We start from the raw sequence: 24,390 nt of genomic DNA on the forward strand, positions 1-24,390 counted from the left end.
AGTGGCAAAAGAGTAGGGTGGGCGAATGGGCTTAGAAGAGGCAGAAAAAAAGTAGTTGGGTCTTATATTTTGAGGGTTTTGACGCGACCATTCATTATAATTGCAGCTTTCAATCGTTTCTGAAAAACAGGGCTTTTAATATGGCTTGGGGCGTCAAGAGAGAGAGGTGGACCAGAGGCTGCAATTAGCCTGCTGGTGGACAAAGCAGGGAGTGCGAAGATGGCAGAAACCTTCAGAGGGAGAAGGGCATTTAATGGCCAGTACTGGTCAGGAGGTAAGGACAGAGTGTGCACGAGTAAGCAGAGCTGCGGAACAAGGCTTATGGGGACGGCAAAAGCACGCTGAGCGGCGAAGGCCGAGCCCACATCAGGCGGGTTGTAGCCTGCGAGGGTACTCTCTAACCCCAGCTCAGCCAGCAGGCGCTTGGCCCCGCCCCTTGCCCGCCTAGCAGCCGTCGCCCCGCCCCGTTACCGTCTTCCCTCCCGGCGCCTGTGGCCCAGCGCTCCTTCGGTCTCCGGGCTTGTGGACCCCTGCGGTCGTCGCCCGGCTGGCGCCAGGTCGGCTCGGCGGAGGGAGGGCCTGGGCTGTGGGTAGGCGGGAGGGAGGTTGCCTTTCCCTGTCTCCCCTCGGGCCGCCTGAGGCGGGCGGAAGCAGCTGCAAAGTCCGTGGGCGGCATGGCAGGAGCTCCGGATGAACGCGGCCCGGGCCCCGCTGCGGGGGAGCAGCTGCAGCAGCAACACGTCGGGTGCCAGGTCTTCCCGGAGCGGTTGGCTCAGGGGAAGCCACAGCAAGGGTTCCTCTCCAGCTTCTTCACCAACAACCAGAAGTGCCAGCTTATGCTCTTGCAGACTTTGGAGACAAGTAGGAGCCGTGAGCCTGGGGGCTGGGCGTCTGCGGAGGGTGCGGTGGGGGGTGTCTGAGAGCCGGCGGGCAGGGAGGGGCCTTGGTGCCGCTCCGCTAGGGAGCTCCGGGTTCAGCCCAGGTCGGGGGCGGGGTTCAGGCACCAAGTGCAGAGTTAAAGGCAGATTTTTGTGAGGGCGGGTGTGGGGGTCTGAGCCTCAGTTTCCATCAGAGGAAGCGCTGAGGCCCCTTTCAGCACTACTTTTGCTTGCGGCGTGATTGAGGAGTTGGGTTAGGAGTTTGCCCTTTCCGTCACGCGCACTGGTCTGACAGATCCTTTGATATTTTAGGTAAATTATGCAGTAATATGAGGAATTGAGAGTCCAGGTGAAGCAGAGTTTTAAAGAACCATGTTAATTAAGGCATACCTGCTGAAACTGCACAACTCAGATGGGATTTGAACCCCGCCAAAACTCAGCTTGGGACTTGAACCCGCAGGCTGGGACTCGAACCCACTGCCTTTTAATTGAAATTGCTCTCCTGGTCTCAGGACTTAATGAAGCTCAGGTTCTTTATGTCTCACTGCAGAAGCAATTCGGCGAGAGGCAAAGTGATAGGTAAGAAGTAGATTTGTTGAGAGAGAGACACACACTCCATAGAGTGTGGGCCATCTCAGAAAGGGAGAGGCCCTGGGAGATACACATTCCATAGACAGAATACAGTGTCTCAAAAGGTGAGAGCAGCCAGGAAATATGGGTGGTTAGTTTTTATGGGCTGGGTAATTTCATAGGCTAATGAGTGGGAGGATTATTCCAACTATTTTGGAGAAGGGGTGGGGATTTCCAGGATTTGGGCCACTGCCCACTTTTCGGTCTTTTATAGTTAGCCTTGGAACAGTCATGGTGCCCGTGGGTGTGTTATGTAGCATACGCTAATGTATTACAATGAGCATATAATGAGGCTCAAGATCTACTGGAAGTTGAATCTTCTTCCATCTTGGGCCTAATCGGTTCTAACCAGGTTTTAACCAGTTTATGTCGTGTCCACAACAGCTCTGTCATTCTTTAAGGGTTGTGTCCTGCCCTCTTCCCTCCTGTTAAAAACAAGTTTTGCAATCCTACCCTTTGATGGAAAGGGTTCTTAACCTTCATACATGGGTGGACGTCAGAGTGTAGAAATTCCTGACATGGACTACGAAACCGTATGTGTATGCCCCTAAGTGCATTTTTCTGGGGAGAGAGTTCATAGCTCCATGATATTCTCAGAGAGACCCACGATCCCAAAAAGGTTAAGAACCACTGTTGTGGGTTAAATAGGGACACCATCTGCTGACCAATTTTTCTCTAATCCCAGGGACATTGCACTAGAGATTTCTTAACTTTTTTACATTGCCATCTAAAGTTTACTTTAGATACATTTAGAAAATCAAAGACTTAAACTTATTGATCCAAAGTAAGGTTACTGTTTCATAGCTGGCCAGTCACACTTCAAAAGTCAACCACCCAATTATTTTCCAGCCTTCTTGAGATTACCTGCATCTAGGGAGTCAAGGGAGGAGGAGGGGGAGTAGAGAAAATGATGTCATTGTATTTACTTTGCAAATATGTATTGAATGCCTCCTAGGTTCTGGTTTGGGCAAATACAGAGAGGAGTTGGGACCCTGCCTTTAAGATGTTTCAAAGTGGAATGCAGTGGAAAGAACGTAGGCTGCAGAATTAGACATGGGTTCAAATTTTGATCCCTTGTTACGTATGGAAGAGTGATTTAACTCTCTGATCCTCTCTATCTTTATCTGAGGGGAAAAAAAAAAAGGGAGTGGGGGAGGGATAAAAATACCCCTTTTAGGGTTGTTGTGAGGAATAGATTTTATGAGTGTAAAGGGCCAGCATATCAGGAGCTGAGTAAAGAAAAGGTAGCTGTTCTTACAGTGGCAGAGCCAAAAAGTGGATGAAGAGTTGATATAGGCAGGATATGAGGAGGGTGAGGTGCTGAACTTGAGACCCAGTAGGAATTAACCCGCCTCAGCCTTTCAAGGGGAAGGCTGCTGGGAGAACCTGTTGGTAGTATTAAAGCATCAACTTAAAGCTGTAAAATCCTATCCCTGGGGCGAGTGTGATGGGAGAAATCAGACCTCAAGGGCGACCTTTGTTTTCTTTTTCTCCAAAGCAAATCCATTCCAAATACTGCAGGTCCTTTTTGAAGTACCAAACCAATGTGCTCCCAGAAATTTTTTTTTTTAAGAGGACTGTAGGCTTTTGAATCCATTTCAACTTTGTAAAACTCTTAGTTGCTTGAATAATAATGCACTTAGTATGGTACCTGATATACACTAAATAATACTTATTATTAATAATAATTGTTTTATTGTTAACACTCTTAAGAGGGGTCAGGTTAGTAAAGCAGTAACCTATACTTAACTTTCTCATCCCACACTAATTTTACTCACCTGTTTTTGCTTTCAGCACTTAAAAACCTTGATTTTTTTCTCTTTTTTTTTTTGCTTATGTCACGTAATTTGCTGTGCATTTATACTCTCAGACAGGACACCTATGCGAAAAGTTGATATTAGAGGCACTTGGGTTCATAATACTTTGCTGTAATTTAGCAGGCACATAGATTCTTTTTTTTTTATATAAATAACAACTTTTATTTGTATTTTTCTCTTCTTGCTTTTTTTTTAAGCATCTTTATTAGATTTTAATTGCTTTACAGTGTTGTGTTAGTTTCTGCTGTATAACAAAGTGAATCAGCTATATGCATATGTATATCCCCATATCCCCTCCGTCTTGTGTCTCCCTCCCACCCTCCTTATCCCACTCCTCTAGGTGGTTGCAAAGCACTGAGCTGATCTCCCTGTGCTACGCAGCTGCTTCCCGCTAGCTATCTATTTCACGTTTGGTAGTGTATATGTGACAATGCTACTCTCTCACTATATCCCAGCTTACCCTTCCCCCTCCCCATGTCCTCAAGTCCATTCTCTACGTCTGTGTCTTTATTCCTGTCCTACTTCTAGGTTCCACTTTTTTTTTTTTTTTTTAGATTCCATATATATGTGTTAGCATACGGTACTTGTTTTTCTCCTTCTGACTTACTTCACTCTGTATGACAGACTCTAGGTCCATCCACCTCACTACAAATAACTCAGTTTCATTTCTTTTTTTTCTTTCTTTTTTTTTTTTTTGCGGTACGCGGGCCCCTCACTGCTGTGGCGTCTCCCGTTGCGGAGCACAGGCTCCGGATGCACAGGCTCAGCGGCCATGGCTCACGGGCCCAGCTGCTCTGCGGCATGTGGGATCTTCCCGGACCGGGGCACGAACCCGTGTCCCCTGCATCGGCAGGCCGACTGTCAACCACTGTGCCACCAGGGAAGCCCTCATTTCTTTTTATGGCAGAGTAATATTCCATTGTATATATGTGCCACATCTGCTTTATCCATTCATCTGTCGATGGACACTTAGGTTGGTTCCATGTCCTGGCTGTTGTAAATAGTGCTGCAATGAACATTTTGGTACATGACTCTTTTTGAATTATGGTTTTCTCAGGGTATATGCCCAGTAGTGGGATTGCTGGGTCATATGGTAGTTCTATTTTTAGTTTTTTAAGGAACCTCCATACTGTTCTCCATAGTGGCTGTATCAATTTACATTCCCACCAACAGTGCAAGATGGTTGCCTTTTCTCCAACACCTTCTCCACCATTTATTGTTTGTAGATTTTTTGATGATGCCATTCTGACCAGTGTGAAGTGATAACCTCATTGTAATTTTGATTTGCATTTCTCTAATGATTAGTGATGTTGAGTGTCCTTTCAAGTGTTTGTTGGCAATCTGTATATCTTCTTTGCAGAAATGTCTATTTAGGTCTTCTGCCCATTTTTGGGTTGGGTTGTTTGTTTTTTGATATTGAGCTGCATGAGCTGCTTGTGTATTTTGGAGATTAATCCTTTGTCCATTTCTTCATTTGCAAATATTTTCTCCCATTCTGAGGGTTGTCTTTTCGTCTTGTTTATGGTTTCCTTTGCTGTGCAAAAGCTTTGAAGTTTCATTAGGTCCCATTTGTTTCTTTCTTTATTTATTTATTATTATTTTTTTAAAGAAGATTTTGGGGGTAGGAGTTTATTAATTTATTTAGTTTTGGCTGTGTTGGGTCTCCGTTTCTGTGCGAGGGCTTTCTCCGGTTGTGGCGAGCGGGGGCCACTCTTCATCGCGGTGCGCAGGCCTCTCACTGTCGCGGCCTCTCTTGTTGTGGGGCACAGGCTCCGGATGCGCAGGCTCAGTAGTTGTGTCTCGCGGGCCTAACTGCTCCACGGCATGTGGGATCCTCCCAGACCAGGGCTCGAACCCCTGTCCCCTGCATTAGCAGGCAGATTCTCAACCACTGCGCCACCAAGGAAGCCCCTATTTTTTTTTATTTTATTTTATTTTTTTTTGCTGTACTTGGGCCTCTCACTGTTGTGGCCTCTCCCGTTGCGGAGCACAAGCTCCGGACGCGCAGGCTCAGCGGCCACGGCTCACGGGCCCAGCCGCTCCGCGGCATGTGGGATCTTCCCGGACCGGGGCACGAACCCGTGTCCCCTGCATTGGCAGGCAGATTCTCAACCACTGCACCACCAGGGAAGCCCCGGAAGCCCCTATTTTTGTTTTTATTTCCATTTCTCTAGGAGGTGGGTCAAAAAGGATCTTAATGTGATTTATGTCATGGAGTGTTCTGCTTATGTTTTTCTCTAAGAGTTTGATAGTGTCTGGCCTTACATTTAGGTCTTTAATCCATTTTGAGTTTATTTTTGTGTATGGTGTTAGGAAGTGTTCTAATATCATTCTTTTACATGTAGCTGTCTAGTTTTCCCAGCATCACTTATTGAAGAGGCTGTCTTTTCTCCATTGTATATTCTTACCTCCTTTATCAAAGATAAGGTGACCATGTGTGCATGGGTTTATCTCTGAGCTTTCTATCCTGTTCCTTTGATCTATATTTCTGGTTTTGTGCCAGTACCATACTGTCTTGATTAATGTAGCTTTGTAATATAGTCTGAAGTCAGGGAGCCTGATCCTCCAGCTGTTTTTCTTTCTCAAGATTGCTTTGGCTATTCGGGGTCTTTTGTGTTTCTATACAAATTGTGTATTTTTTTCGTTCTAGTTCTGTGAAAAATGCCATTGGTAGTTTGATAGGGATTGCATTGAATCTGTAGATTGCTTTGGGTAGTTATAGTCATCTTCACAATGTTGATTCTTCCAATCCAAGAACATAGTATATCTCTCCATCTGTTTGTATTGTCTTTAATTTCTTTCATCAGTGTCTTATCGTTTTCTGCATACAGGTCTTTTGTCTCCTTAGGTAGGTTTATTCCTAGTATTTTATTCTTTTTGTTGCAGTGGTAAATGGGAGTGTTTCCTTAATTTCTTATTCAGATTTCTCATCATTAGTGTATAAGAATGCAAGAGATTTCTGTCCATTAATTTTGTACCGTTACTTTACCAGATTCGTTGATTAGGTCTAGTAGTTTTCTGGTAGCATCTTTAGAATTCTAGGTATAGTATCATGTCATCTGCAAACAGATGACTTCTTTTCTGATTTGGATTCGTTTTATTTCTTTTTCTTCGCTGACTGCTGTGGCTAAAACTTCTAAAACTATGTTGAATAATAGTGGTGAGAGTGGGCAACCTTGTCTTGTTCCTGATCTTAGAGGAAATGGTTTCAGTGTTTCACCATTGAGAACGTTGTTGGCTGTGGGTTTGTCATATAGCCTTTATTATGTTGACATGGGTTCCTGCTATGCCTACTTTCTGGAGAGTTTTTATCATAAATGGGTGTTCAATCTTGTCGAAAGCTTTTTCTGCATCTATTGAGATTATCATATGGTTTTTATCCTTCAGTTTGTTAGTATGGTGTATCACATTGATTGATTTGCATATATTGAAGAATCCTTGCATTCCTGGGATAAACCCCACTTGATCATGGTGTATGATCCTTTTAATGTGCTGTTGGATTCTGTTTGCTAGTATTTTGTTGAGGACTTTTGCATCTAAGTACTTCAGAGATATTGGCCTGTAGTTTTCTTTTTTGTGACATCTTTGTCTGGTTTTGGTATCAGTGGCCTCGTAGAATGAGTTTGGGAGTGTTCCTCCCTCTGCTATATTTTGGAAGAGTTTGAGAAGGATTAGGTGCTAGCTCTTGTCTAAATGTTTGATAGAATTTGCCAGTGAAGCCATCTGGTCCTGGGCTTTTGTTTGTTGGAAGATTTTTAATCACAGTTTCAATTTCGGTGCTTGTGATTGGTCTGTTTATATTTTCTATTTCTTCCTGGTTCAGTCTCAGAAGATTGTGCTCTTCTAAGAATTTGTCCATTTCTTCCAGGTTGTCCATTTTATTGGCATATAGTTGCTTGTAGTAATCTCTCATGATCCTTTGTATTTCTGCAGTGTCAGTTGTTACTTCTCCTTTTTCATTTCTAATTCTGTTGATTTGAGTCTTCTCCCTTTTTTTCTTGATGAGTCTGGCTGATGGTTTATCAATTTTGTTTATCTTCTCAAAGAGCCAGCTTTTAGTTTTATTGATCTTTGCTATTGTTTCCTTCATTTCTTTTTCATTTATTTCTGAGCTGATCTTTATGATTTATTTCCTTCTGCTAACTTTGGTGTTTTTTTGGTTGTTGTTCTTTCTCTTATTGCTTTAGGTGTAAGTTTAGATTGTTTATTTGAGATTTTTCTTGTTTCTTGAGGTAGGTTTGTATTGCTATAAACTTCCCTCTTAGAACTGCTTTTGCTGCATTCCATAGGTTTTGGATCACCGTGTGTTCGTTGTAATTTGTCTCTAGGTATTTTTTGATTTCCTCTTTGATTTCTTCGGTGATCTCTTGGTTATTTAGTAACGTAGTGTTTAGCCTCCATGTGTTTGTGTTTTTTACGTTTTTTTCCCTGTAATTGTTGATTTCTAATTTCATAGCACCGTGGTCGGAAAAGATGCTTGATATGATTTCAGTTTTCTTAAATTTACCAAGGCTTGATTTGTGACCCAAGATGTGATCTATCCTGGAGAATGTTCTGTGTGCACTTGAGAAGAAAGTGTAATCTGCTCTTTTTGGATGGAATGTCCTATAAATATCAATTAAATCTATCTGGTCTGTTGTGTCATTTAAAGCTTGTGTTTCCTTATTAATATTCTGTTTGGATGATCTGTCCATTGGTGTAAGTGAGGTGTTAAAGTCCCCCACTATTATTGTATTACTGTCGATTTCCTCTTTTATAGCTGTTAGCAGTTGGCTTATGTATTGAGGTGCTCCTATGTTGGGTGCATATATATTTATAATTCTTTTATCTTCTTATTGGATTGATCCCTTTGATCATTATGTAGTGTCCTTCCTTGTCTCTTGTAATAGTCTTTATTTTAAAGGCTATTTTATCTCATATGAATATTGCTACTCCAGCTTTCTTTTGATTTCCATTTGCATGGAATATCTTTTTCCATCCCCTCACCTTCAGTCTGTATGTGTCCCTAGGTCTGAAGTGGGTCTCTTGTAGACAGCATATGTACAGGTCTTTTTTTGTATCCATTCAGCCAGTCTGTGTCTTTTGGTTGGGGCATTTAAGCATTTACATTTAATGTAATTATCGATATGTATGTTCCTATTAACATTTTCTTAATTGTTTTGGGTTTGTTTTTGTAGGTCTTTTCCTTCTCTTGTGTTTCCTGCCTAGAGAAGTTCCTTTAGCATTTTTAGCTGGTTTGGTGGTGCTGAATTCTCTTAACTTTTGCTTATCTGTAAAGGTTTTAATTTCTCCATTGAATCTGAATGAGTTGCTTGTTGGGTAGAGTAATCTCGGTTGTAGGTTTTTCCCTTTCAGCACTTTAAATATGTCCTGCCACTCCCTTGTGGCTTGCAGAGTTTCTGCTGAAAAATCAGCTGTTAACCTTATGGGGATTCCCTTGTATGTTATTTGTTGCTTTTCCCTTGCTGCTTTTAATATTTTTTCTTTGTATTTAATTTTTGATAGTTTGATTAATATGTGTCTCAGTGTGTTTCTCTTTGGGTTGATCCTGTATGGGACTCTCTGCACTTCCTGGACTTGATTGACTATTACGTTTCCCATGTTAGGGAAGTTTTCATCTATAATCTCTTCAAATATTTTCTCAGACCCTTTCTTGTTCTCTTCTTCTTCTGGGAGCCCTATAATTCGAATGTTGGTGTGTTTAGTGTTGTCCCAGAGGTCTCTGAGACTGTCCTCAATTCTTTTCATTCTTTTTTCTTTATTCTGCTCCCTGGCAGTTATTTCCACCATTGTATCTTCCAGCTCACTTATCTGTTCTTCTGCCTCAGTTATTCTGTTATTGATTCCTTCCAGAGTATTTTTAATTTCAGTAATTGTGTTGCTCATCACTGTTTGTTTGCTCTTTAGTTCTTCTAGATCCTTGTTAAATGTTACTTGTGTTTTCTCCATTCTGTTTTCGAGATTTTGGATCATCGTTACTCTCATTACTCTGAATTCTTTTTCAGGTAGTTTGTCTATTTCATCTTCCTTTATTTGGTCTTGTAGGTTTTTTATCTTGCTCCTTCCTCTGTAACATTTTTTTGTCGTTTCATTTTTTTTTTTTTAATGGGTGGTGCTGTCTTCTTGTCTTACTGGTTGTTTGGCCTCAGGCCTCCAGCACTGGAGTTTGCAGGCAGTTGGATAGAGCTGGGTCTTGGTGCTGAGATGAGGACCTCCAGGAGGCCTCACTCTGGTTGATATTCCCTGGGGTCTGCGGTTCTCTGTTAGTCCAGCAGTTTGGACTCAGTGCTCCCACCACAGGAGCTTGGCCCGATCTCCTGCCTGGGATCCAAGATCCCACAAGCTTTGTGGTGCATTAAGAAAAGAAAAAAAAAAAGAAGAAAGAAAGAAAAGAGGAACAGTACAATATCAAAGAATAAAAAACAAAATAAAATTAGAAAGATAAAAAATATATTAGGAAAAATAAAACTGTAATTGAAACAACTGCAACAGGGTAAAATAAAACCACAAGAGAAAAAAGAAAAAAAAGGGGGGGGTGAACAAGCCAAAAGGAGAGAACAATAACAAAGTATAAAGAATAAAATAAAATTAGAAAAATAAAAGAGTACAAAAAATGAAAATATAAAAGAATGAAGAACAATGAATGAACGAGGTAACACAGAACCCTAATGTAAAAGTGGAGGAAAAAAGCCCTTGGCTATGGGCGCGGAACTTAGACAGGGGCGGAACTCAGGCTGGGCTGGGGTTTAGGGTGGGGCAGGACCTAGGCAGGTTGGGGGTGATGTTTGAGCATGGTGTGGGGCCTCTGCTTAGGACCTGCCCACGGAAGGGGAGAGGCAGCACGTCAAAAGGATGGCCTCTGGAGTGTGGAGTTCCGGAGTTTGGAGGTAGGGCGCCGAGTGAGGGTGTGTGGGTGGGGTTTAGGTCCATTGCGTTGGAGGGGGTCTCAGAGGGTGTCTCCGAGTGTAGAGGTGGGGCCCTGGGTGTGGGTATAGGGGTGGGCCTTGGGCTCTGCGGGGCACAAGGGAGGCTCCAATGGCAGAGGATTAGGCCTCCCGGTGCCTAAGTGGACAGGGAAGGCACTGGCCCCATTCCTTCGTGCCCCTCCCCCACCATCTCCCGCAGGGTCTCCCCCATCGCCACTGGACACCTAACTGGGGGGGGTCCTGCTGGGTGTAGGAACTCCTCCCCTCCCCCAGCCACCCCTCTGGGGTGCTGGTCCCGGAGGTCCGGCCTTTGCTTTTACTCCCCCTTCCCTCCCTCCCACTCCCTCAGGACCCGTGTGGCTGGAGGGGCCCTAGGTGGGCAGAGGATCAGGCCTGGGATCTCAGCAGGTTCCTGGGGGCCCAAGTGGGCAGGAGAAGCATGGCAACTCTCCCTTTTGATACTCTGCCCTCCCAGTGGTTCCCCAATTTCCCCCTTCGGGCGTGGGAATCCCTTGCCCTCCCCCAGCCGCCCCTCAGGGGCGCCAGTCTTGTCCAGCCTCCGCTTCTCCTCCCCCTTCGCTCCCCCAATGCCCCATGTCCTACCCAGTTGCTGGGGGTTCCTCCCATCCCCTTAGGTGTCTGTGGTCCCCCACTGGTGCCTGGTAGGTGCCCTAATTGTGAGGAGATGCGCATTCTGCATCCTCCTAGTATGCTGTCTTGACTCCGCCCCCCACTTTTTTTAATAAAGTTTTTTTTTTTTAAATTTTATTTATTTTTGGCTGCATTGGGTCTTCGTTGCTTTGTGCGGGCATTCTCTAGTTGTGGCGAGCAGGGGCTACTCTTTGTTGCAGTGCTTGAGCTCGTTGTGGTGGCTTCTCTTGTTGCAGAGCATGGGTTCTAGGCGCGCAGGCTTCAGTAGTTGCAGCACAGAGCTCAGTAGTTTTGGTGCACGGGCTTAGTTGCTCTGCGGCATGTGGTATCTTCCCGGACCAGGGATCGAACCCGTGTTCCCTGCATTGGTAGGCGGATTCTCAACCACTGTGCCACCAGGGAAGTCCCTCATAGATTCTTAGAAGTGGGGGGGCCTCAGGAGTCATCTAGGCCTTTCCAACCCCCATCACTGACCGGAAACCTCTGTGCCATCAGTTGACCAGCGTGTTTATAGACCTCTGCTGGAACAGGTTATCTTTGAGGCCCTTTGAGGCTATTGGGCTCTTGTATTGACAGCTTTGATTGTTGGAAAAATCCTTTCTTATACTGAGTTGAAATGTGCCCTTTGTAACTTCTGCCCTTTGGTCCTTGTGCTGCCCTCTGAAGAAATGTTGGCTGAATTTATTCCCACATGATGGCACCCCTTCAGGTACTTGAAGCTACTGTGGCCCTAGTTAAGCCTTTTTTCTCTTTTCCAAATCTACAGATCCCTTTCTTGCTTCCTGTGGAAAGTAGTCCTGCACTGTTCTAGTCACTTTCTCCCGTGGAACAGCTTCGGTTGGCAGGTCCTGTTTAGAGTATGGTACTCAGAATGGGACACTATTCACAGACCAGGACAGACAATAGTGGGGCTACCTACTGCCTTCCTCTAACCTGGATACTATGCTGCTATTTGTTTCTATGGATATTGGTCCCAAATTCTCTCAGTCTTTTGGTGTGTGTGTGTGTGTGTGTGTGTGTGTGTGTGTATATATATATATATATTTTTTTTAATTAATTTATTTTAAAAATAAATTTATTTATTTTATTTATTTATTTTTGGCTGTGTTGGGTCTTCGTTGCTGCATGCAGGCTTTCTTTAGTTGCAGTAAGCAGGAGCTACTCTTTGTTGCGGTGCGTGGGCTTCTCATTGCGGTGACTTCTCATCACGGAGCACAGGCTCTAGGCGTGCGGGCTTCAGTAGTTGTGGCATGCGGCTCAGTAGTTGTGTCTCTCGGGCTCTAGAGCACAGGCTCAGTAGTTGTGGCGCACGGGCTTAGATGCTCCGCGTCATGTGGGATCTTCCCGGACCAGGGCTCGAACCCGTGTCCCCTGCATTGGCAGGTGGATTCTCAACCACTGCGCCACCAGGGAAGCCCCTTGGTATATATTTTAATACATTGTGTTCGATCATTTAACTGAAAAGCATATTTGATGTTATCTAAGATGTTTGGTACTACCCATTTTGGTATTTCTATCAGTGGTTCATTTCATTAAAGACTTGCTTTTATGTTAATTTAAGCTTATCTTTTCATATTCATTTTTTATCATTTTTAAGATGGTATTACTTTGCTAAGATTTGTGAGGTTTTGTTTGATAATATCTTACACTGCTATTTGGATCATTTAATTGGTGCTCTTTTTTTCCAATTACCATATGTAACTGAATCAATATCTTTCTAGATCCATATGTTAAACTGCTGCTTGATGCCATGAAGCATTCGGGCTGGTAAGTGAATCTTTTTGAAGTGCTGCTCTATATTCTGGCTGCTGAAAACAAAAAATCCCCACCCAAACTGGAAGTACTTGAGATATTTCACTTCAGGCCACAAAGCCCTTTCCATATGGTAGGTGGTGGTGGTTGGCTGCACTCTCCCCAGGCAGGCCGTGTTCTCTCTGGACCTCTTCAGCCCTAACTCCACATCTTTGGCTCTGCTGTTCACCTCAGGTATTTAGTAAAGACGATACTTAAAATCTTACTTGTAAGTAACCACCAAACCTGGTTTTTCCACTATGCCAGTCCCAGCATTATCCTTAATGGAGAAGAAATCTCAGCTTGTTATGCATGTAGAAGCCTTCCAGGTGTTGTTTAACTTTGAGGAGATCGGAAGAAGTGATTTCTGAGGTCCACTTCTTAACATTCTGGCCCAAGGGCAGAAACTCCAGCATATTTCCAATACGGTCTTAATGAGTTGATCAAATTCTTTATGGAATCATAGCATAGAATTTGAACTGGGATAGATTTTGCAGAGACAGTTTCCTTATTTACAGATGAGAGAACTGAGTCCTGAAGGTGTTGAGTTGCTTTCCCAAGGTGTCCTGTGTGATAGTGATGGAGAGATGTGTCATCTGGGTCTCCTGGCCCAGGGCTGTTTCCCCTGTGCCCCATGCACACTACTTCTGGATGTTGTCTTTTTAAATCCATTCTTACCTTCCAGCGCTGTTAACAAAGAAAGACACTTTTCTTGTGAAGATTGTAATGGAAATGTCAGTGGAGGTTTTGATGCTTCAGTGTCTCAGGTAGGCGGTCTACCAAGCTGTCTTCTTTCCTCCAGTTCTCTCTCCTGATGTTTGCTGATTGCCTTCTATGTGCTGGGCATTCCATTTGGTAGACTTTGTGTAGAATTCAAAAAATGAGTTAATTGTGGTCCTTACTCTTAAGGTCCTTACGTCTCACAGGGGAGACAAGACAGGAACGCAGAGACAATGATAAAATTTGAGGCGGGTTGAACTCTTTGAGGTGGGTGTGGTTACCACAATGGGACAGTGATGTGATTGACTGAAAGATGCCAGCAGATTCAGCTAGAGGATGTAAAGGCTCTTCAGGGGCAAAGAAGACAAAGACTGTTGCCAAAAGCAGGGGGAGCACGAGCAAAGGTGACGTGTTGAGAAAGCACAAGGTGTATTTGGGGAATGGCATGTTGTCTAGTTCAGCTGGAGGGCAGGAATGCATGGGGAATGAGGAGAAATAGGATTGGAAAGAAAGATAGGCTATATGGTGGGAGGCTTTGAATGCCAAGATAGAGTTTCACCTTTACACGGTGAGAAGTGATAGATCTTTGAGAATTTTTGATGAGGAGAGTGAGTTTTCTCACCTGTAAAATATGGGTAATGATTGTATTTATCTTATAGAATGGTTATGAGAATTAAATGCGATTTCTCTTGTAAACTACTTATCATAGTAAGCAGAGCACTTAAGTCAATAAATGTTACAAGTTTTAAGTCAATGGGGGGTTTTGACAGTCTTGAGGTGGTAGATGGATGTGTCATGTGATATGAGGGTAGATAAAAGTGTTGTAAGTCACTGTTTCCATCATGAATATATGACACATTGAAGTACATTTAACTGTTTCCTGCTAGGGAATTTTATATGTATTTGAGTTATTTATAGCTGTTTCATGGTAATCATGGGAAAGAGCAACATAGCAGAGGGGTGAGGTGTCTGAGTTTTGGAGTCACATAGACTTTGAGTTCAAATCCTAGTTCCCCTGCTTATTAGCTGTGGGGCTTGGGCAAGTTATTCGGTTTTATTCTCAGTTTCCTCATTTGTAAATTGATAATCGCCAACACCTGTAGCTCCCAAGATGGGTCTTGGTAAGTTCATCCTCTTTGGGGGTTAGAGTGCACGTTTTGAATCTTCATCTTATTTCTCAGCAGTGTTATACACAGTTGGGCACTCTTTTTTTTTTTTTTTAATTAAAATTTTTGTTGTGAAGTATCTCATTCATATAGAAGAGTAAAATACCTGTATGTACACTTTCAGTCATAATAGTAAAATGAACATCTATATAACTACCACCCAGATTTGAGAAATAAAACACTGCCAGGACTTCAGAAGCCTGTGTGCCCCTCTTGGGTTACAACCCCCTCCCTTCCTTATTCTGACTTCCGTGATGACCATTCCTTGCTTGTCTGAATGGTTTTGCCATCTATGTGTACAGTCCAACAATGTGTTTAGTTTCCTCCTTTTAAGCTTTATACTTGGGGTCATGTGTAATACTTTGTCATTTTATGAAATCATACAGTCTTTGTAACTTAATTCTTTCGTTCAACATCGTGAGATTCTTCTGTGTTGTGTGCACCTCTGGTTAATTTAGTTTGTGTTGTATATTATTCCATTATATGTCTGTACTAGTGTTTACCCTATCGAGTATCGATTGTTTCCAACTTTATTATTATTATAAACAAGGCTGCTGTGAATGTTCTTCACCTTCTCTCCCAGTGCTCTTGGGCAAGAGTTATTCCAAGGTATCTGGCTAGAGTGGAGGTCCTATCACATGCATACACTTAACAGCTAATGCCACTTTCTTGCCATGGTTTCCAGTATGCCACACTCTTGTGGTTGCTCCTTTGCTAACTTAGCTTCCTCTACCAGCCCTTAAATGAAGTCCCTTAATCCTTGGTGTTAGAGCCCCTTCTTTTCTACTCTGCATTCTACCAAGCGGATCTCATTTACTTTGCTGGGTCAGAGCTTTCTCTTGAACTCCACATCCATATCGCCAAGTGTTCACTGAACACCTACACTTGGGTGTCCTAAAGGCACCTCAGACGTGACATGTCCAAGTTCAAATTGATTTTTACGATCCTCCATCCCCACCCATCCTGGTCTTTTAGTTTTGCATATCTCGGTGAACGGTACCACCATCCGTCCTATTACCCATGCCAGAAATTTAGGGATCATCCTTGATACCTCTGATTCCCTTCCCATATTCTGTCCGACACCAAATTTTGTCCAGTCTCCCTCCTAAATACCTTTTTAGGCCCCCACCATCCTAGCTCTGGAACTATTATCTCTTGCCTAGAATACTTCATTTGCCTTCAACTAGTCTCTGTGTATCCAGTTTTGATCATCTTTTGTTTATTTTTCCAACTGTGGTCAAAAGGATAAAAACAAAATAAAACACCCCCCGTTTCACTACTCCCTTTCAGTGACTTCCCACTGTTGTCAGGATAAAGAGTGATTTGGCCCCTGCCGACCTCACCAGCCCTATCTCATGCCTGCCACCTCCAACTCTGTGCTTGGTACTACAGGCCTGCCGCCGTCAGCTTCTCCAACATTCTTTTCCTTCAACCCTCCCCCTACCCTTTGCCTATGTTGTTCTCTGTCTGGAATGCTCCCTTCCCCTCTCCTCGAATTTAACTCCTGTTCATCCATTAGATCCCAGTTTAAACATTCCTTCTGCAGAAAAGCCTTTCCCAACCCTGCAGACCAGGTCAGGCACTCTCATTGTATGTACTCGTGACAACCTGGGTTTTTCTTCATGACAACTGTCACTGCATGTGTTTAAACATTTTGGTAAATACTTGATTAATTTCTATCTCCATTAGTAGATTATAAATCTCTAGTAGGTCTTGATAAATATTAGTTGAATAAATGAATGTTGAATGAATGTATATAAAATACCTGGGACATGTCCCAGTGTCTGGCACACAGTAAGTACACAGTAAGTGGGGACTATTATTATTAGGACCCCTCACGTCTTTATTATTCTTATAGGGTCCTGCTCAGTGTGCTGCTGGCTTTTTGCACTTCTTTCTGAAGCTCTTTCTGAGGACTTTTCCTGGCAATTCTAGTAGGATGGGACAGTGTGGTCATTCATTGTTGATTCATTGCTTATTGAGAAACTTGATAAGAAACATTTTACACATATTCTCATTTAATTCTCACAATTCTAAGAGGTAGGTACTCTAAGTCATCTCCTTTTTTATAGTTGAGGAAACGGCGGCACAGAAAGCTTAAGAAACTTGCCCAAGGTCACTGACTTAGTAAGGAGTGGGGCTGGAATTTGAATCTCCCTGCTTCATTCCAGAGTCCACTCTTAATACAAGACTGTGGAGTCTAAGATGGCTGGTACAGTCAACCCAGTGAGGGTGGTGTGTGAATAAATGTCCTTAAACTAAGTGCTATGTAGTCCAGAGAGAGGAGAAGGGAGAAGTTAGCCATTGGGAAGGCTTCATGGAGAATGTATGAAGACCGAGCCTTGATGGAGGGGTGGGTGTTGGGTGGATAGAGTGGGTGAGGCTTTCCAGGCAGTTGAGCCCACTCAGGTGAGAGAGAAGATGGAATCTACGAAGTGAGAGTAGATCTTAGAAATAACCGAACTCTCCTCATTTTGGTGCTTCTTAGATTGTTTTGTGCCAGAATAATATCTGTAATCAGGCGCATATGAACAGAGTGGTCACCCATGAGCTCATTCACGCATTCGATCATTGTCGAGCTCATGTCGACTGGTTCACCAACGTCAGGCACTTGGCTTGCTCTGAGGTAAGTTTTATCGTAGAAGGTACTTTTTCCCCAAGGACACTGTTGTGCATTTGAACATTTTATTCAAGGATGATTTATTTAAATGTATTCCTTTTCTTGTCATAATTCCACGTTAGTCTTCAGTTTACATTTTTAACTATTGAATACAATTCTTTTAGATACAGCAGGTAGACATTTTTAAGTATCTTTTTAGAATTGTCTTAAATATGACCTTTAAATCCTAATAATAGTGATGACTTTTAATAATAAGCTATTTTTCCTATGGAATAAACTATATAATACAAAAACTTTACAGTTAACATTTACTGAGGGGCTGTGTGCCAAACCCTAACCCTGTGCTGTTTGTGGACTCTTTTTTTTTTGCGGTACGCGGGCCTCTCACTGTTGTGGCCTCTCCCGTTGCGGAGCACAGGCTTCGGACGCGCAGGCTCAGCGGCCATGGCTTACGGGCCCAGCCGCTCCACGGCATGTGGGATCTTCCCGGACCGGGGCACGAACCCGTGTCCCCTGCATTGGCAGTTGGACTCTCAACCACTGTGCCACCAGGGAAGCCCTGTGGACTCTTACTTAATATTCACAACAGCCCATTGAGGTAGATACTGTTATCCCCATTTTATTTCTGTGAAAAGTGAGGCAGTTGTTCAGATACCATACATAGTAAGTGGCAGAGGCAGGATTACAACCAAGGTTCTTGAGTGGTTTCCTGTGCTGCCTTCCATAGGTAAAGTTCCTAGCTTTCCCTAGAGTAAAACAGTTCGTTTCAAAAATACAGCATAGGAGGGCTTCCCTGGTGGCGCAGTGGTTGAGAGTCTGCCTGCCAATGCAGGGGACGTGGGTTCTTGCCCCGGTCCGGGAAGATCCCACATGCCGCGGAGCGCCTAGGCCCGTGAGCCATGGCCGCTGAGCCTGTGCATCCGGAGCCTGTGCTCTGCAACGGGAGAGGCCACAACAGCGAGAGGCCCGCATATCGCAAAAATACAGCATAGGAAGATATTTATTATTAAGCATTTTGGATTGCTGTCAGAAATACACACATATATATGCTCCCAGAAAGACATTTGTATTTCATACTTGCATTTCATTAATTGAAGAGTGCAGTGTGCTGAGAAGCTAAAGAAAACTAATACAAATTTCAAGCTTATACTTTATAACTTAGATTATTTTCTCTTTCCCTTGAAATTAATAAGTAGCCTCACTGCATCTGATTATAACTCATATTATTTGGAAAGAAGACCGAAATCTGAGCTTTTAAATATTTCTCTCTCTTGGGTGTTATGAGAATTAATGCCTGTTAGCTAGTTAAAGTGTGTTAAGTGCTTTGAGCTCCTCAGAGGAATGAAGCCATGTTATTATAGAAGTAACAAGAAGTGGGCCATTCTGATTGCAGTGAATGAGCAAAAACGTGGCCAGGTTGGCTGTAGAATCCATGTGGGTAATTCCATGACCTTTTCACCTATTAAAGCTGCTTTTTACCTTAAAGATATAGAAAATACATACTAACTTCAGGCTGTCATGTTCATAGCATGCCCAGTTTGGAATGTTCTTGATTCTCTGTACCACTTAATTTTTCATAGGCCCATCAAGACCCTGGAGGAAGGGCATGAACTTACACGGGTTTAAGGGAAGGTCCAAGAGAGTTTCAGTGGTTTGGGCTAGGAGAGCTGGGAGGTTTGTGTGCCTAAAGTGTCTTAGGTACTGATGTATTCAGTTTTAAGCTCACACTGAAACTCAGTTTGTAGATCTTTGGAAGAATGCTTTCTTGAAGTCCTTTTGGTAATTTCTAGCAGTGTTTGTATTTTGTAGAGAGCATAATCTTTAACTTTGAGGTCCAACTCTTTGACTTTTGGTTCCAAAAGAAATTAGTTCTGTCTGTAAGACTCTGGTGGAAAGTTTTGAAAATTCCCTTTGAATAGGTGATTGCCCACAGTGTATCTGGCGCTGCCTAGTGTAGCTCATGGATATCTGCTCTTTTTCTTAAGAACTTCTTAAGAAGTCAATAGAATTAAAAAAAAAAATCTTACAGGTACTCTGTTCTCAGAAAAATATACCAATTTTATATTTTACAATTAAAAAAATCAGTTGATATAAAGGTATAGAGCACGAGTGCTTATTTTCTTTTTGTTTGCCTTCTGTCTTTGTGATAGGTTCGAGCTGCTAACCTTAGTGGAGACTGCTCACTTTTAAATGAAATATTCAGGTTACATTTTGGATTAAAACGACACCATCAGGTAAAAACTAACATATGAAATCATTTACTGTTAAGAGTGCTATGAGTGGAAATAATGAATAGAAAAATGAGAAGTATATTTAGTATTTGAAATTTGAAAGCACTACTTATATGAAAGAATACAAAATGTGTATCCCTGAAGCCAAATAGATGGAATTCAGTTCTATTTTATAATTATGGGCAAGCTGTGTGACTGAGAGATTTTCACAGTGAAAAGCGCTACGGTCTCACACGTGGGATACTTTTGGATGGGGGTAGATAAGGACTGGAAGTGAAATCACAGCCTGTCTTACTTTTATCCTACCAGTACTGGACTTGTGTTTTGAAACCATCACAGTATTCTCTCGACAAAAAAGTAATACCTGTCAGCACAGAGACTGCACTGCAGCGCACTGTGTATTAGCACACCTTTAAAGGCTGTATGACGTGACAGCAAAGCTTCGGATCAGCACAGACTTGATCATGATGAGCTGAGCTGAGCGATTTTGTAAACAAAACAAAATGAAAACTGTAGGCAAGACCATCCTGCTAGAAAGCTTTTTTGTTGTTTTTGTCTAAAAGAAACACTTTATATTTTTTTATTGGGATATAGTTGTTTTACAATGTTGTGTTAGTTTCTACTGTACTAGAAAGCTTTTAAGGTCCACGATAGATGGGCATGGGGAGAGGAAGTTTAGAACTGATGGACTGGTGAAGAATGTGAGCAGTTCTGCCCATAGCAACCAAGGGGCTCTGTGTCCACATTTAGGAGAAAGGCTGGTCAGAGCTCTTCTATGGGAAGAGGTTACTGGGCCAATTTGTCAGGTACATGGGCGTCAGGATAGCAGTTTTAACCAGATGCAAAAAGGACAGGCTTGGAACAATAGCAGGAAGGCCCTTGGCTCTCCAGAGAAAAGAGTAACTCAACTCGGGGGAGGAAGGTAGAAGGTCACAGAGAACTACGAAGAGAAATTTTGAACTCAGTGAATGGGAGTTAGTTAGACGGCAAACCTGGGGCCTGGGAAGGGTGCCTACTCTGATAGGGCTGTTACGCTTTCAGCGTGTGCCAAGTCCGCTTAGTGATGTGCCACTGACTTGTGCTGCATGTCTTCCGTGCCCTCCAATCCCTGCTCATCTGGTGAATTCAGCTCAGGCAGCCTTTGAATGGGTGGTGTGTTCTGGCTCTCAGTGGAAGTAGGGTGCACATCAGAACATCCCAGAGAAGAGGCTAATGCAGTTAAGGCATGTCATCCGGAGTCCAGTCTTTGAAAGAGAAGTCTCTCCTCTTTTAAACTTGGGTAGCAGCAGCAGAAAATGAATAGAACTAGCAATAGGATGGAAAATATGTGGAGGTAGTGGGAGAAGAGTCCTAGAGAACAGAGTCCCTGCTTTTGTGCAGTATGTACCCAAGAAAAAAGTTGTTTGATTTTTTCCCCCTGAAAAATTAGGATGCCTTCAAATTTTGTGTGTATGTATGTGTGGCTTCCTGTTGCCTCCAGGGGAGATGCCCCTCTCGAAGGAAAAGTTATCTAGCATTGGTCACCTGAAAAGCTAAGGGAGAGAGAGGCACAGGAGTATATTTCGTATTTATTCAAATTAAAAAGCTCAACCAGAACCTTATAGACTTTTTTATGATTTTGCAAAGTTGGAGTTATTGTTTAGCAGATACTGCCTAGAAATTATCATCATTAGGAAAGATGAGAAGAAGGGAGGAGGGGAAGGAGATCTTACTTATACCTAAATAATTTTAGGTTGAGCTAAACATGTTCCATAATTTAATCTTTCTTCTTTGGACTGACAAATTAATAAAGTAACATGAGAGGAAATTAATTTTGACTGTGGTTCACACATTGTATAAAATGTTACTATTTCATGACAAAATTTTCATATATTAATAAAATTAAAGCCACATACTTTTCTCCTTAGACTTGTGTGCGAGACAGAGCCATTCGTTCTATCCTGGCTGTTAGGAACATCAGCAAAGAAGTAGCTCAGAAGGCTGTTGATGAAGTTTTTGAATCTTGTTTCAATGACCATGAACCTTTTGGAAGGATCCCTCATAATAAGACCTATGCAAGATATGCTCATAGAGACTTTCAAAACCGGGATCGGTACTACTCAAACATATGAAGACGATGACATTTTATATGGCAGAGCTTCAGTGATCATGAAGAAAGTATGGTTCCCAAGTGGACAAACATAAAACGTAAATGAGCAATTAAATACAGAGAAGACACAGAAGATTCTAGCACAGAAGATTCTAGCATCAGAAAAAGTAACTGTGGTAAGAAATGAAACTGCCTTAAACTCCAAGGCAAAAATTGTATCTTTGTAGCTAACCATTTGGTAAATAAGGCAAATAAATAGCATTTTTAAATTTTCTACAATGTACTTATTACTTGTGTTTTATTTTTTATGATTGTGATTTGCTTTTATTACATTTTAAAACTTGATTATGAAACCTGTGAAGTATGCCCTTTATGATGTGTATGTCTTCTTTGGAAAAATGTCTGTTCAAATCCTCTGCCCATTTTAAAATCAGGTTGTTTATTTTGATATTGAGTTGTATGAGTTCTTTGTATATTTTGGATGGTAACCCCTTATCAGATATTGTTTGCAAATATCTTCTCCCATTCAGTAGGTGGCGGAGCGCAGGCTCAGCGGCCATGGCTCACGGACCCAGCCGCTCCGCGGCATGTGGGATCTTCCCGGACCAGGGCACGAACCCATGTCCCCTGCATCGGCAGGCGGACTCTCAACCACTGCGCCACCAGGGAAGCCCATCACCTGCATTTTTTTCTCACATTATTTTCTTCTTTCTCTTCCCTGCTGATTTCTGCTTCTAATTTATATAATGCAAGTGTGAGAGTTCCCAAGAGCAGAATTTGGTTCTACAGAAATTACCAAGTAGAATATCTGGGATTTTATGAGGATAATATTTTTTCAACAGGTACCAAGGCTAAGTTAAAAGGGAAAAATTAATCACGTGACATCCTAAGTGTCAAGTGGCAGCTTCTCTGAGTGCTAATTGCGTTCATACCGCCTCACATCCAAGGTGGTAAAATAAGGGGGAAAAAAACTGGGTCAAGGAAACTCTCCTAACATAATGCTTCTTTTTCTGAAGATTAATAAGTCCCAGAGTCCCACAGCAAAGGCCAAAGCTGTATGTACGTACCTTTCAAATCTGGATCTGCTGGGTCAAAGCCCGACATGTCTGGAGGGGCCAGGCTGGCCCCTAGAGTGCTCACTTATTAGTAGGAGGCCCTGGGGAGCCTTGTAAGCGTCAAGTGGCTGGACTCAGCATTCAGTAATGGAACCACAGCTCCCCCTCATTCTCCCAACCACAGCATAAGGAGGAGAATCAATCAGAGGGAAAAAATAAACATTGCATTAATTCAATAAATATTTATTAAGCTCTATCTACTATGTACTGATGTAGGCACTAGGGATACTGAAGTGTCCAACATGGGTTGGATCTTTGTCATCGTGGGGAACAGCTGCACCAGAGAGGAAGTGTGCAGTTGTTTGGGGATATAAAATTTGGCACCTAACCTAGAGAAGTGATATTTAAACTCGAGACCTGAGGGGCTTCCCTGGTGGCACAGTGGTTAAGAATCCGCCTGCCAATGCAGGGGACACGGGTCCAAACCTTGGTCCGGGAAGATCCCACATGCTGCAGAGCAGCTAAGCCCATGCGCCACGACTGTTGAGCCTGCGCTCTAGAGCGTGCGTGCCACAACTACTGAAGCCCGTGTGCCTAGAGCACATGCTCTGCAACAAGAGAAGCCACCGCAATGAGACCGTGCACTGCAACGAAGAGTAGCCCCCGCTCACCGCAGCTAGAGAAAGACCGCGCAGCTACGAAGACCCAGCGCAGCCAAAAAAAAAAAAACACAACAACAACTTGAGATCTGAGTATGAGAAGGAGTTAGCAAGTCAAGGGGGTGGGGAAGGAGACTTCCAGACAAGAGGAGACCCTTTGTGTGAAGGCCTTAGAAGGGGGCAGGGACAGTGAGAGAAGGGTTGTGGAAAGGGATAATGTGGAACAAAGTACCTGGTTCTCAAGGAAGCTGGTACCCAATTCCCAGGGAGAGGAGAAGCTCTGTGACCTGAGTGTCAAATAAAAAAGGTAAGCAGTGGGAAAGAATGAAATATTCTGTAAATGGTTTGGAGAAAACTGGAGACCTGGAAAAAATTAAGTTAAATGCCTCATTCATTTATACCACAGTAAGTCCCAGAGATATCAAAGATGTTAATAGTAAAGAAAGCCATAAAAATACCAGAACATGGGAGAATTTTTAACATAATCTTAGAATGGGAATGCCTAAAGTGGCATAAAAATTGCAAAACCATAAAACAAGTTATTGATATACTTAACAGCATTTTTTAATCTTCAAAAAATTTAAATAAAATATTTTCAACATGGTATCCTGAAAGATGTTATTCATAATAAAGTGATGACTATTTACATCTATATTAAAAAAAAACAAAAATGAGGAAATAACATGAACAGAAAATGCAAGTAGGTGCCTCTTTAAGCATACGACTTATGTGACCTTACCTATAATAAGAAATGTGTAAACTGTGGCATACTGTTTTCACCGAAGAGGTTTACAAGGGTCAAATATATGATATACATCAAACTAAAGAGCTTCTGCACAGCAAAGGGAACCATTAACAAAATGAAAGGCAACTTACTGAGTGGGAGAAAATATTTGCAAATCATATACCTGATAAGGGGTTAATACCCCAAATATATCAAGAACTCATATAATTCAATAGTAAAACCCCGCAAACAACCTGATTAAAAAAATGGGCAGAGGATCTGAATAGACATTTTTCCAAAGAAGACATATAGATGGCCAACAGGAACATGAAAAGATGCTCTGCGTCACTCATCATCATGGAAATGCAAATCAAAACCACAATGAAATTATCACCTTACACCTGTTAAAATGACTATTATAAAAAAGACAAGA

At 42.6% G+C, this 24,390-nt stretch overlaps 1 protein-coding gene and 1 long non-coding RNA gene across 7 annotated transcripts in view; one reads left to right on the plus strand and one right to left on the minus strand.

Moving 5' to 3' along the window:
- ATP23 (ATP23 metallopeptidase and ATP synthase assembly factor homolog) lies at positions 1-21,800 on the plus strand. Of its 6 annotated transcripts, none has more exons than XM_027106849.1 (6): positions 1-274; positions 12,624-12,669; positions 13,379-13,460; positions 17,068-17,205; positions 19,350-19,433; positions 21,338-21,800. In XM_027106849.1, the coding sequence occupies exons 1-6, from the start codon at positions 220-222 to the stop codon at positions 21,539-21,541; spliced, it is 609 nt and encodes a 202-aa protein (XP_026962650.1). In that variant the 5' UTR covers positions 1-219; the 3' UTR covers positions 21,542-21,800. The 6 variants fall into 6 exon arrangements, with proteins under 6 accessions (XP_026962650.1, XP_026962652.1, XP_026962653.1 ...); XM_027106851.1 differs by lacking the exon at positions 1-274 and adding an exon at positions 465-870; XM_027106852.1 differs by lacking the exon at positions 1-274 and adding an exon at positions 466-861.
- The window catches only part of LOC113620665 (uncharacterized), a 14,686-nt gene continuing 8,030 nt past the window's right edge, over positions 17,735-24,390 (minus strand). Inside the window, exon 3 of the long non-coding RNA XR_003432855.1 lies at positions 17,735-17,945. This is a non-coding gene — a long non-coding RNA (uncharacterized LOC113620665). The remainder of the gene's footprint in view (positions 17,946-24,390) is intronic.

Source organism: Aethalodelphis obliquidens, unplaced genomic scaffold (genome assembly GCF_003676395.1).
Source record: "Aethalodelphis obliquidens isolate GAN/ISIS:26980383/991018 unplaced genomic scaffold, ASM367639v1 scaffold8, whole genome shotgun sequence".
Lineage (NCBI taxonomy): Eukaryota > Metazoa > Chordata > Mammalia > Artiodactyla > Delphinidae > Aethalodelphis > Aethalodelphis obliquidens.

What these genes read in the sequence shown, in the direction of transcription:
- ATP23 (XM_027106847.1), top strand. Translation starts at nt 9,969, where the DNA reads ATGAACGAGGTAACACAGAACCCTAATGTAAAAGTGGAGGAAAAAAGC. An exon ending in TTGATGCTTCAGTGTCTCAG is followed by an intron (nt 13,461 to 17,067) that starts GTAGGCGGTCTA and finishes GGTGCTTCTTAG; the next exon opens with ATTGTTTTGTGCCAGAATAA. An exon ending in GATTAAAACGACACCATCAG is followed by an intron (nt 19,434 to 21,337) that starts GTAAAAACTAAC and finishes TTTTCTCCTTAG; the next exon opens with ACTTGTGTGCGAGACAGAGC.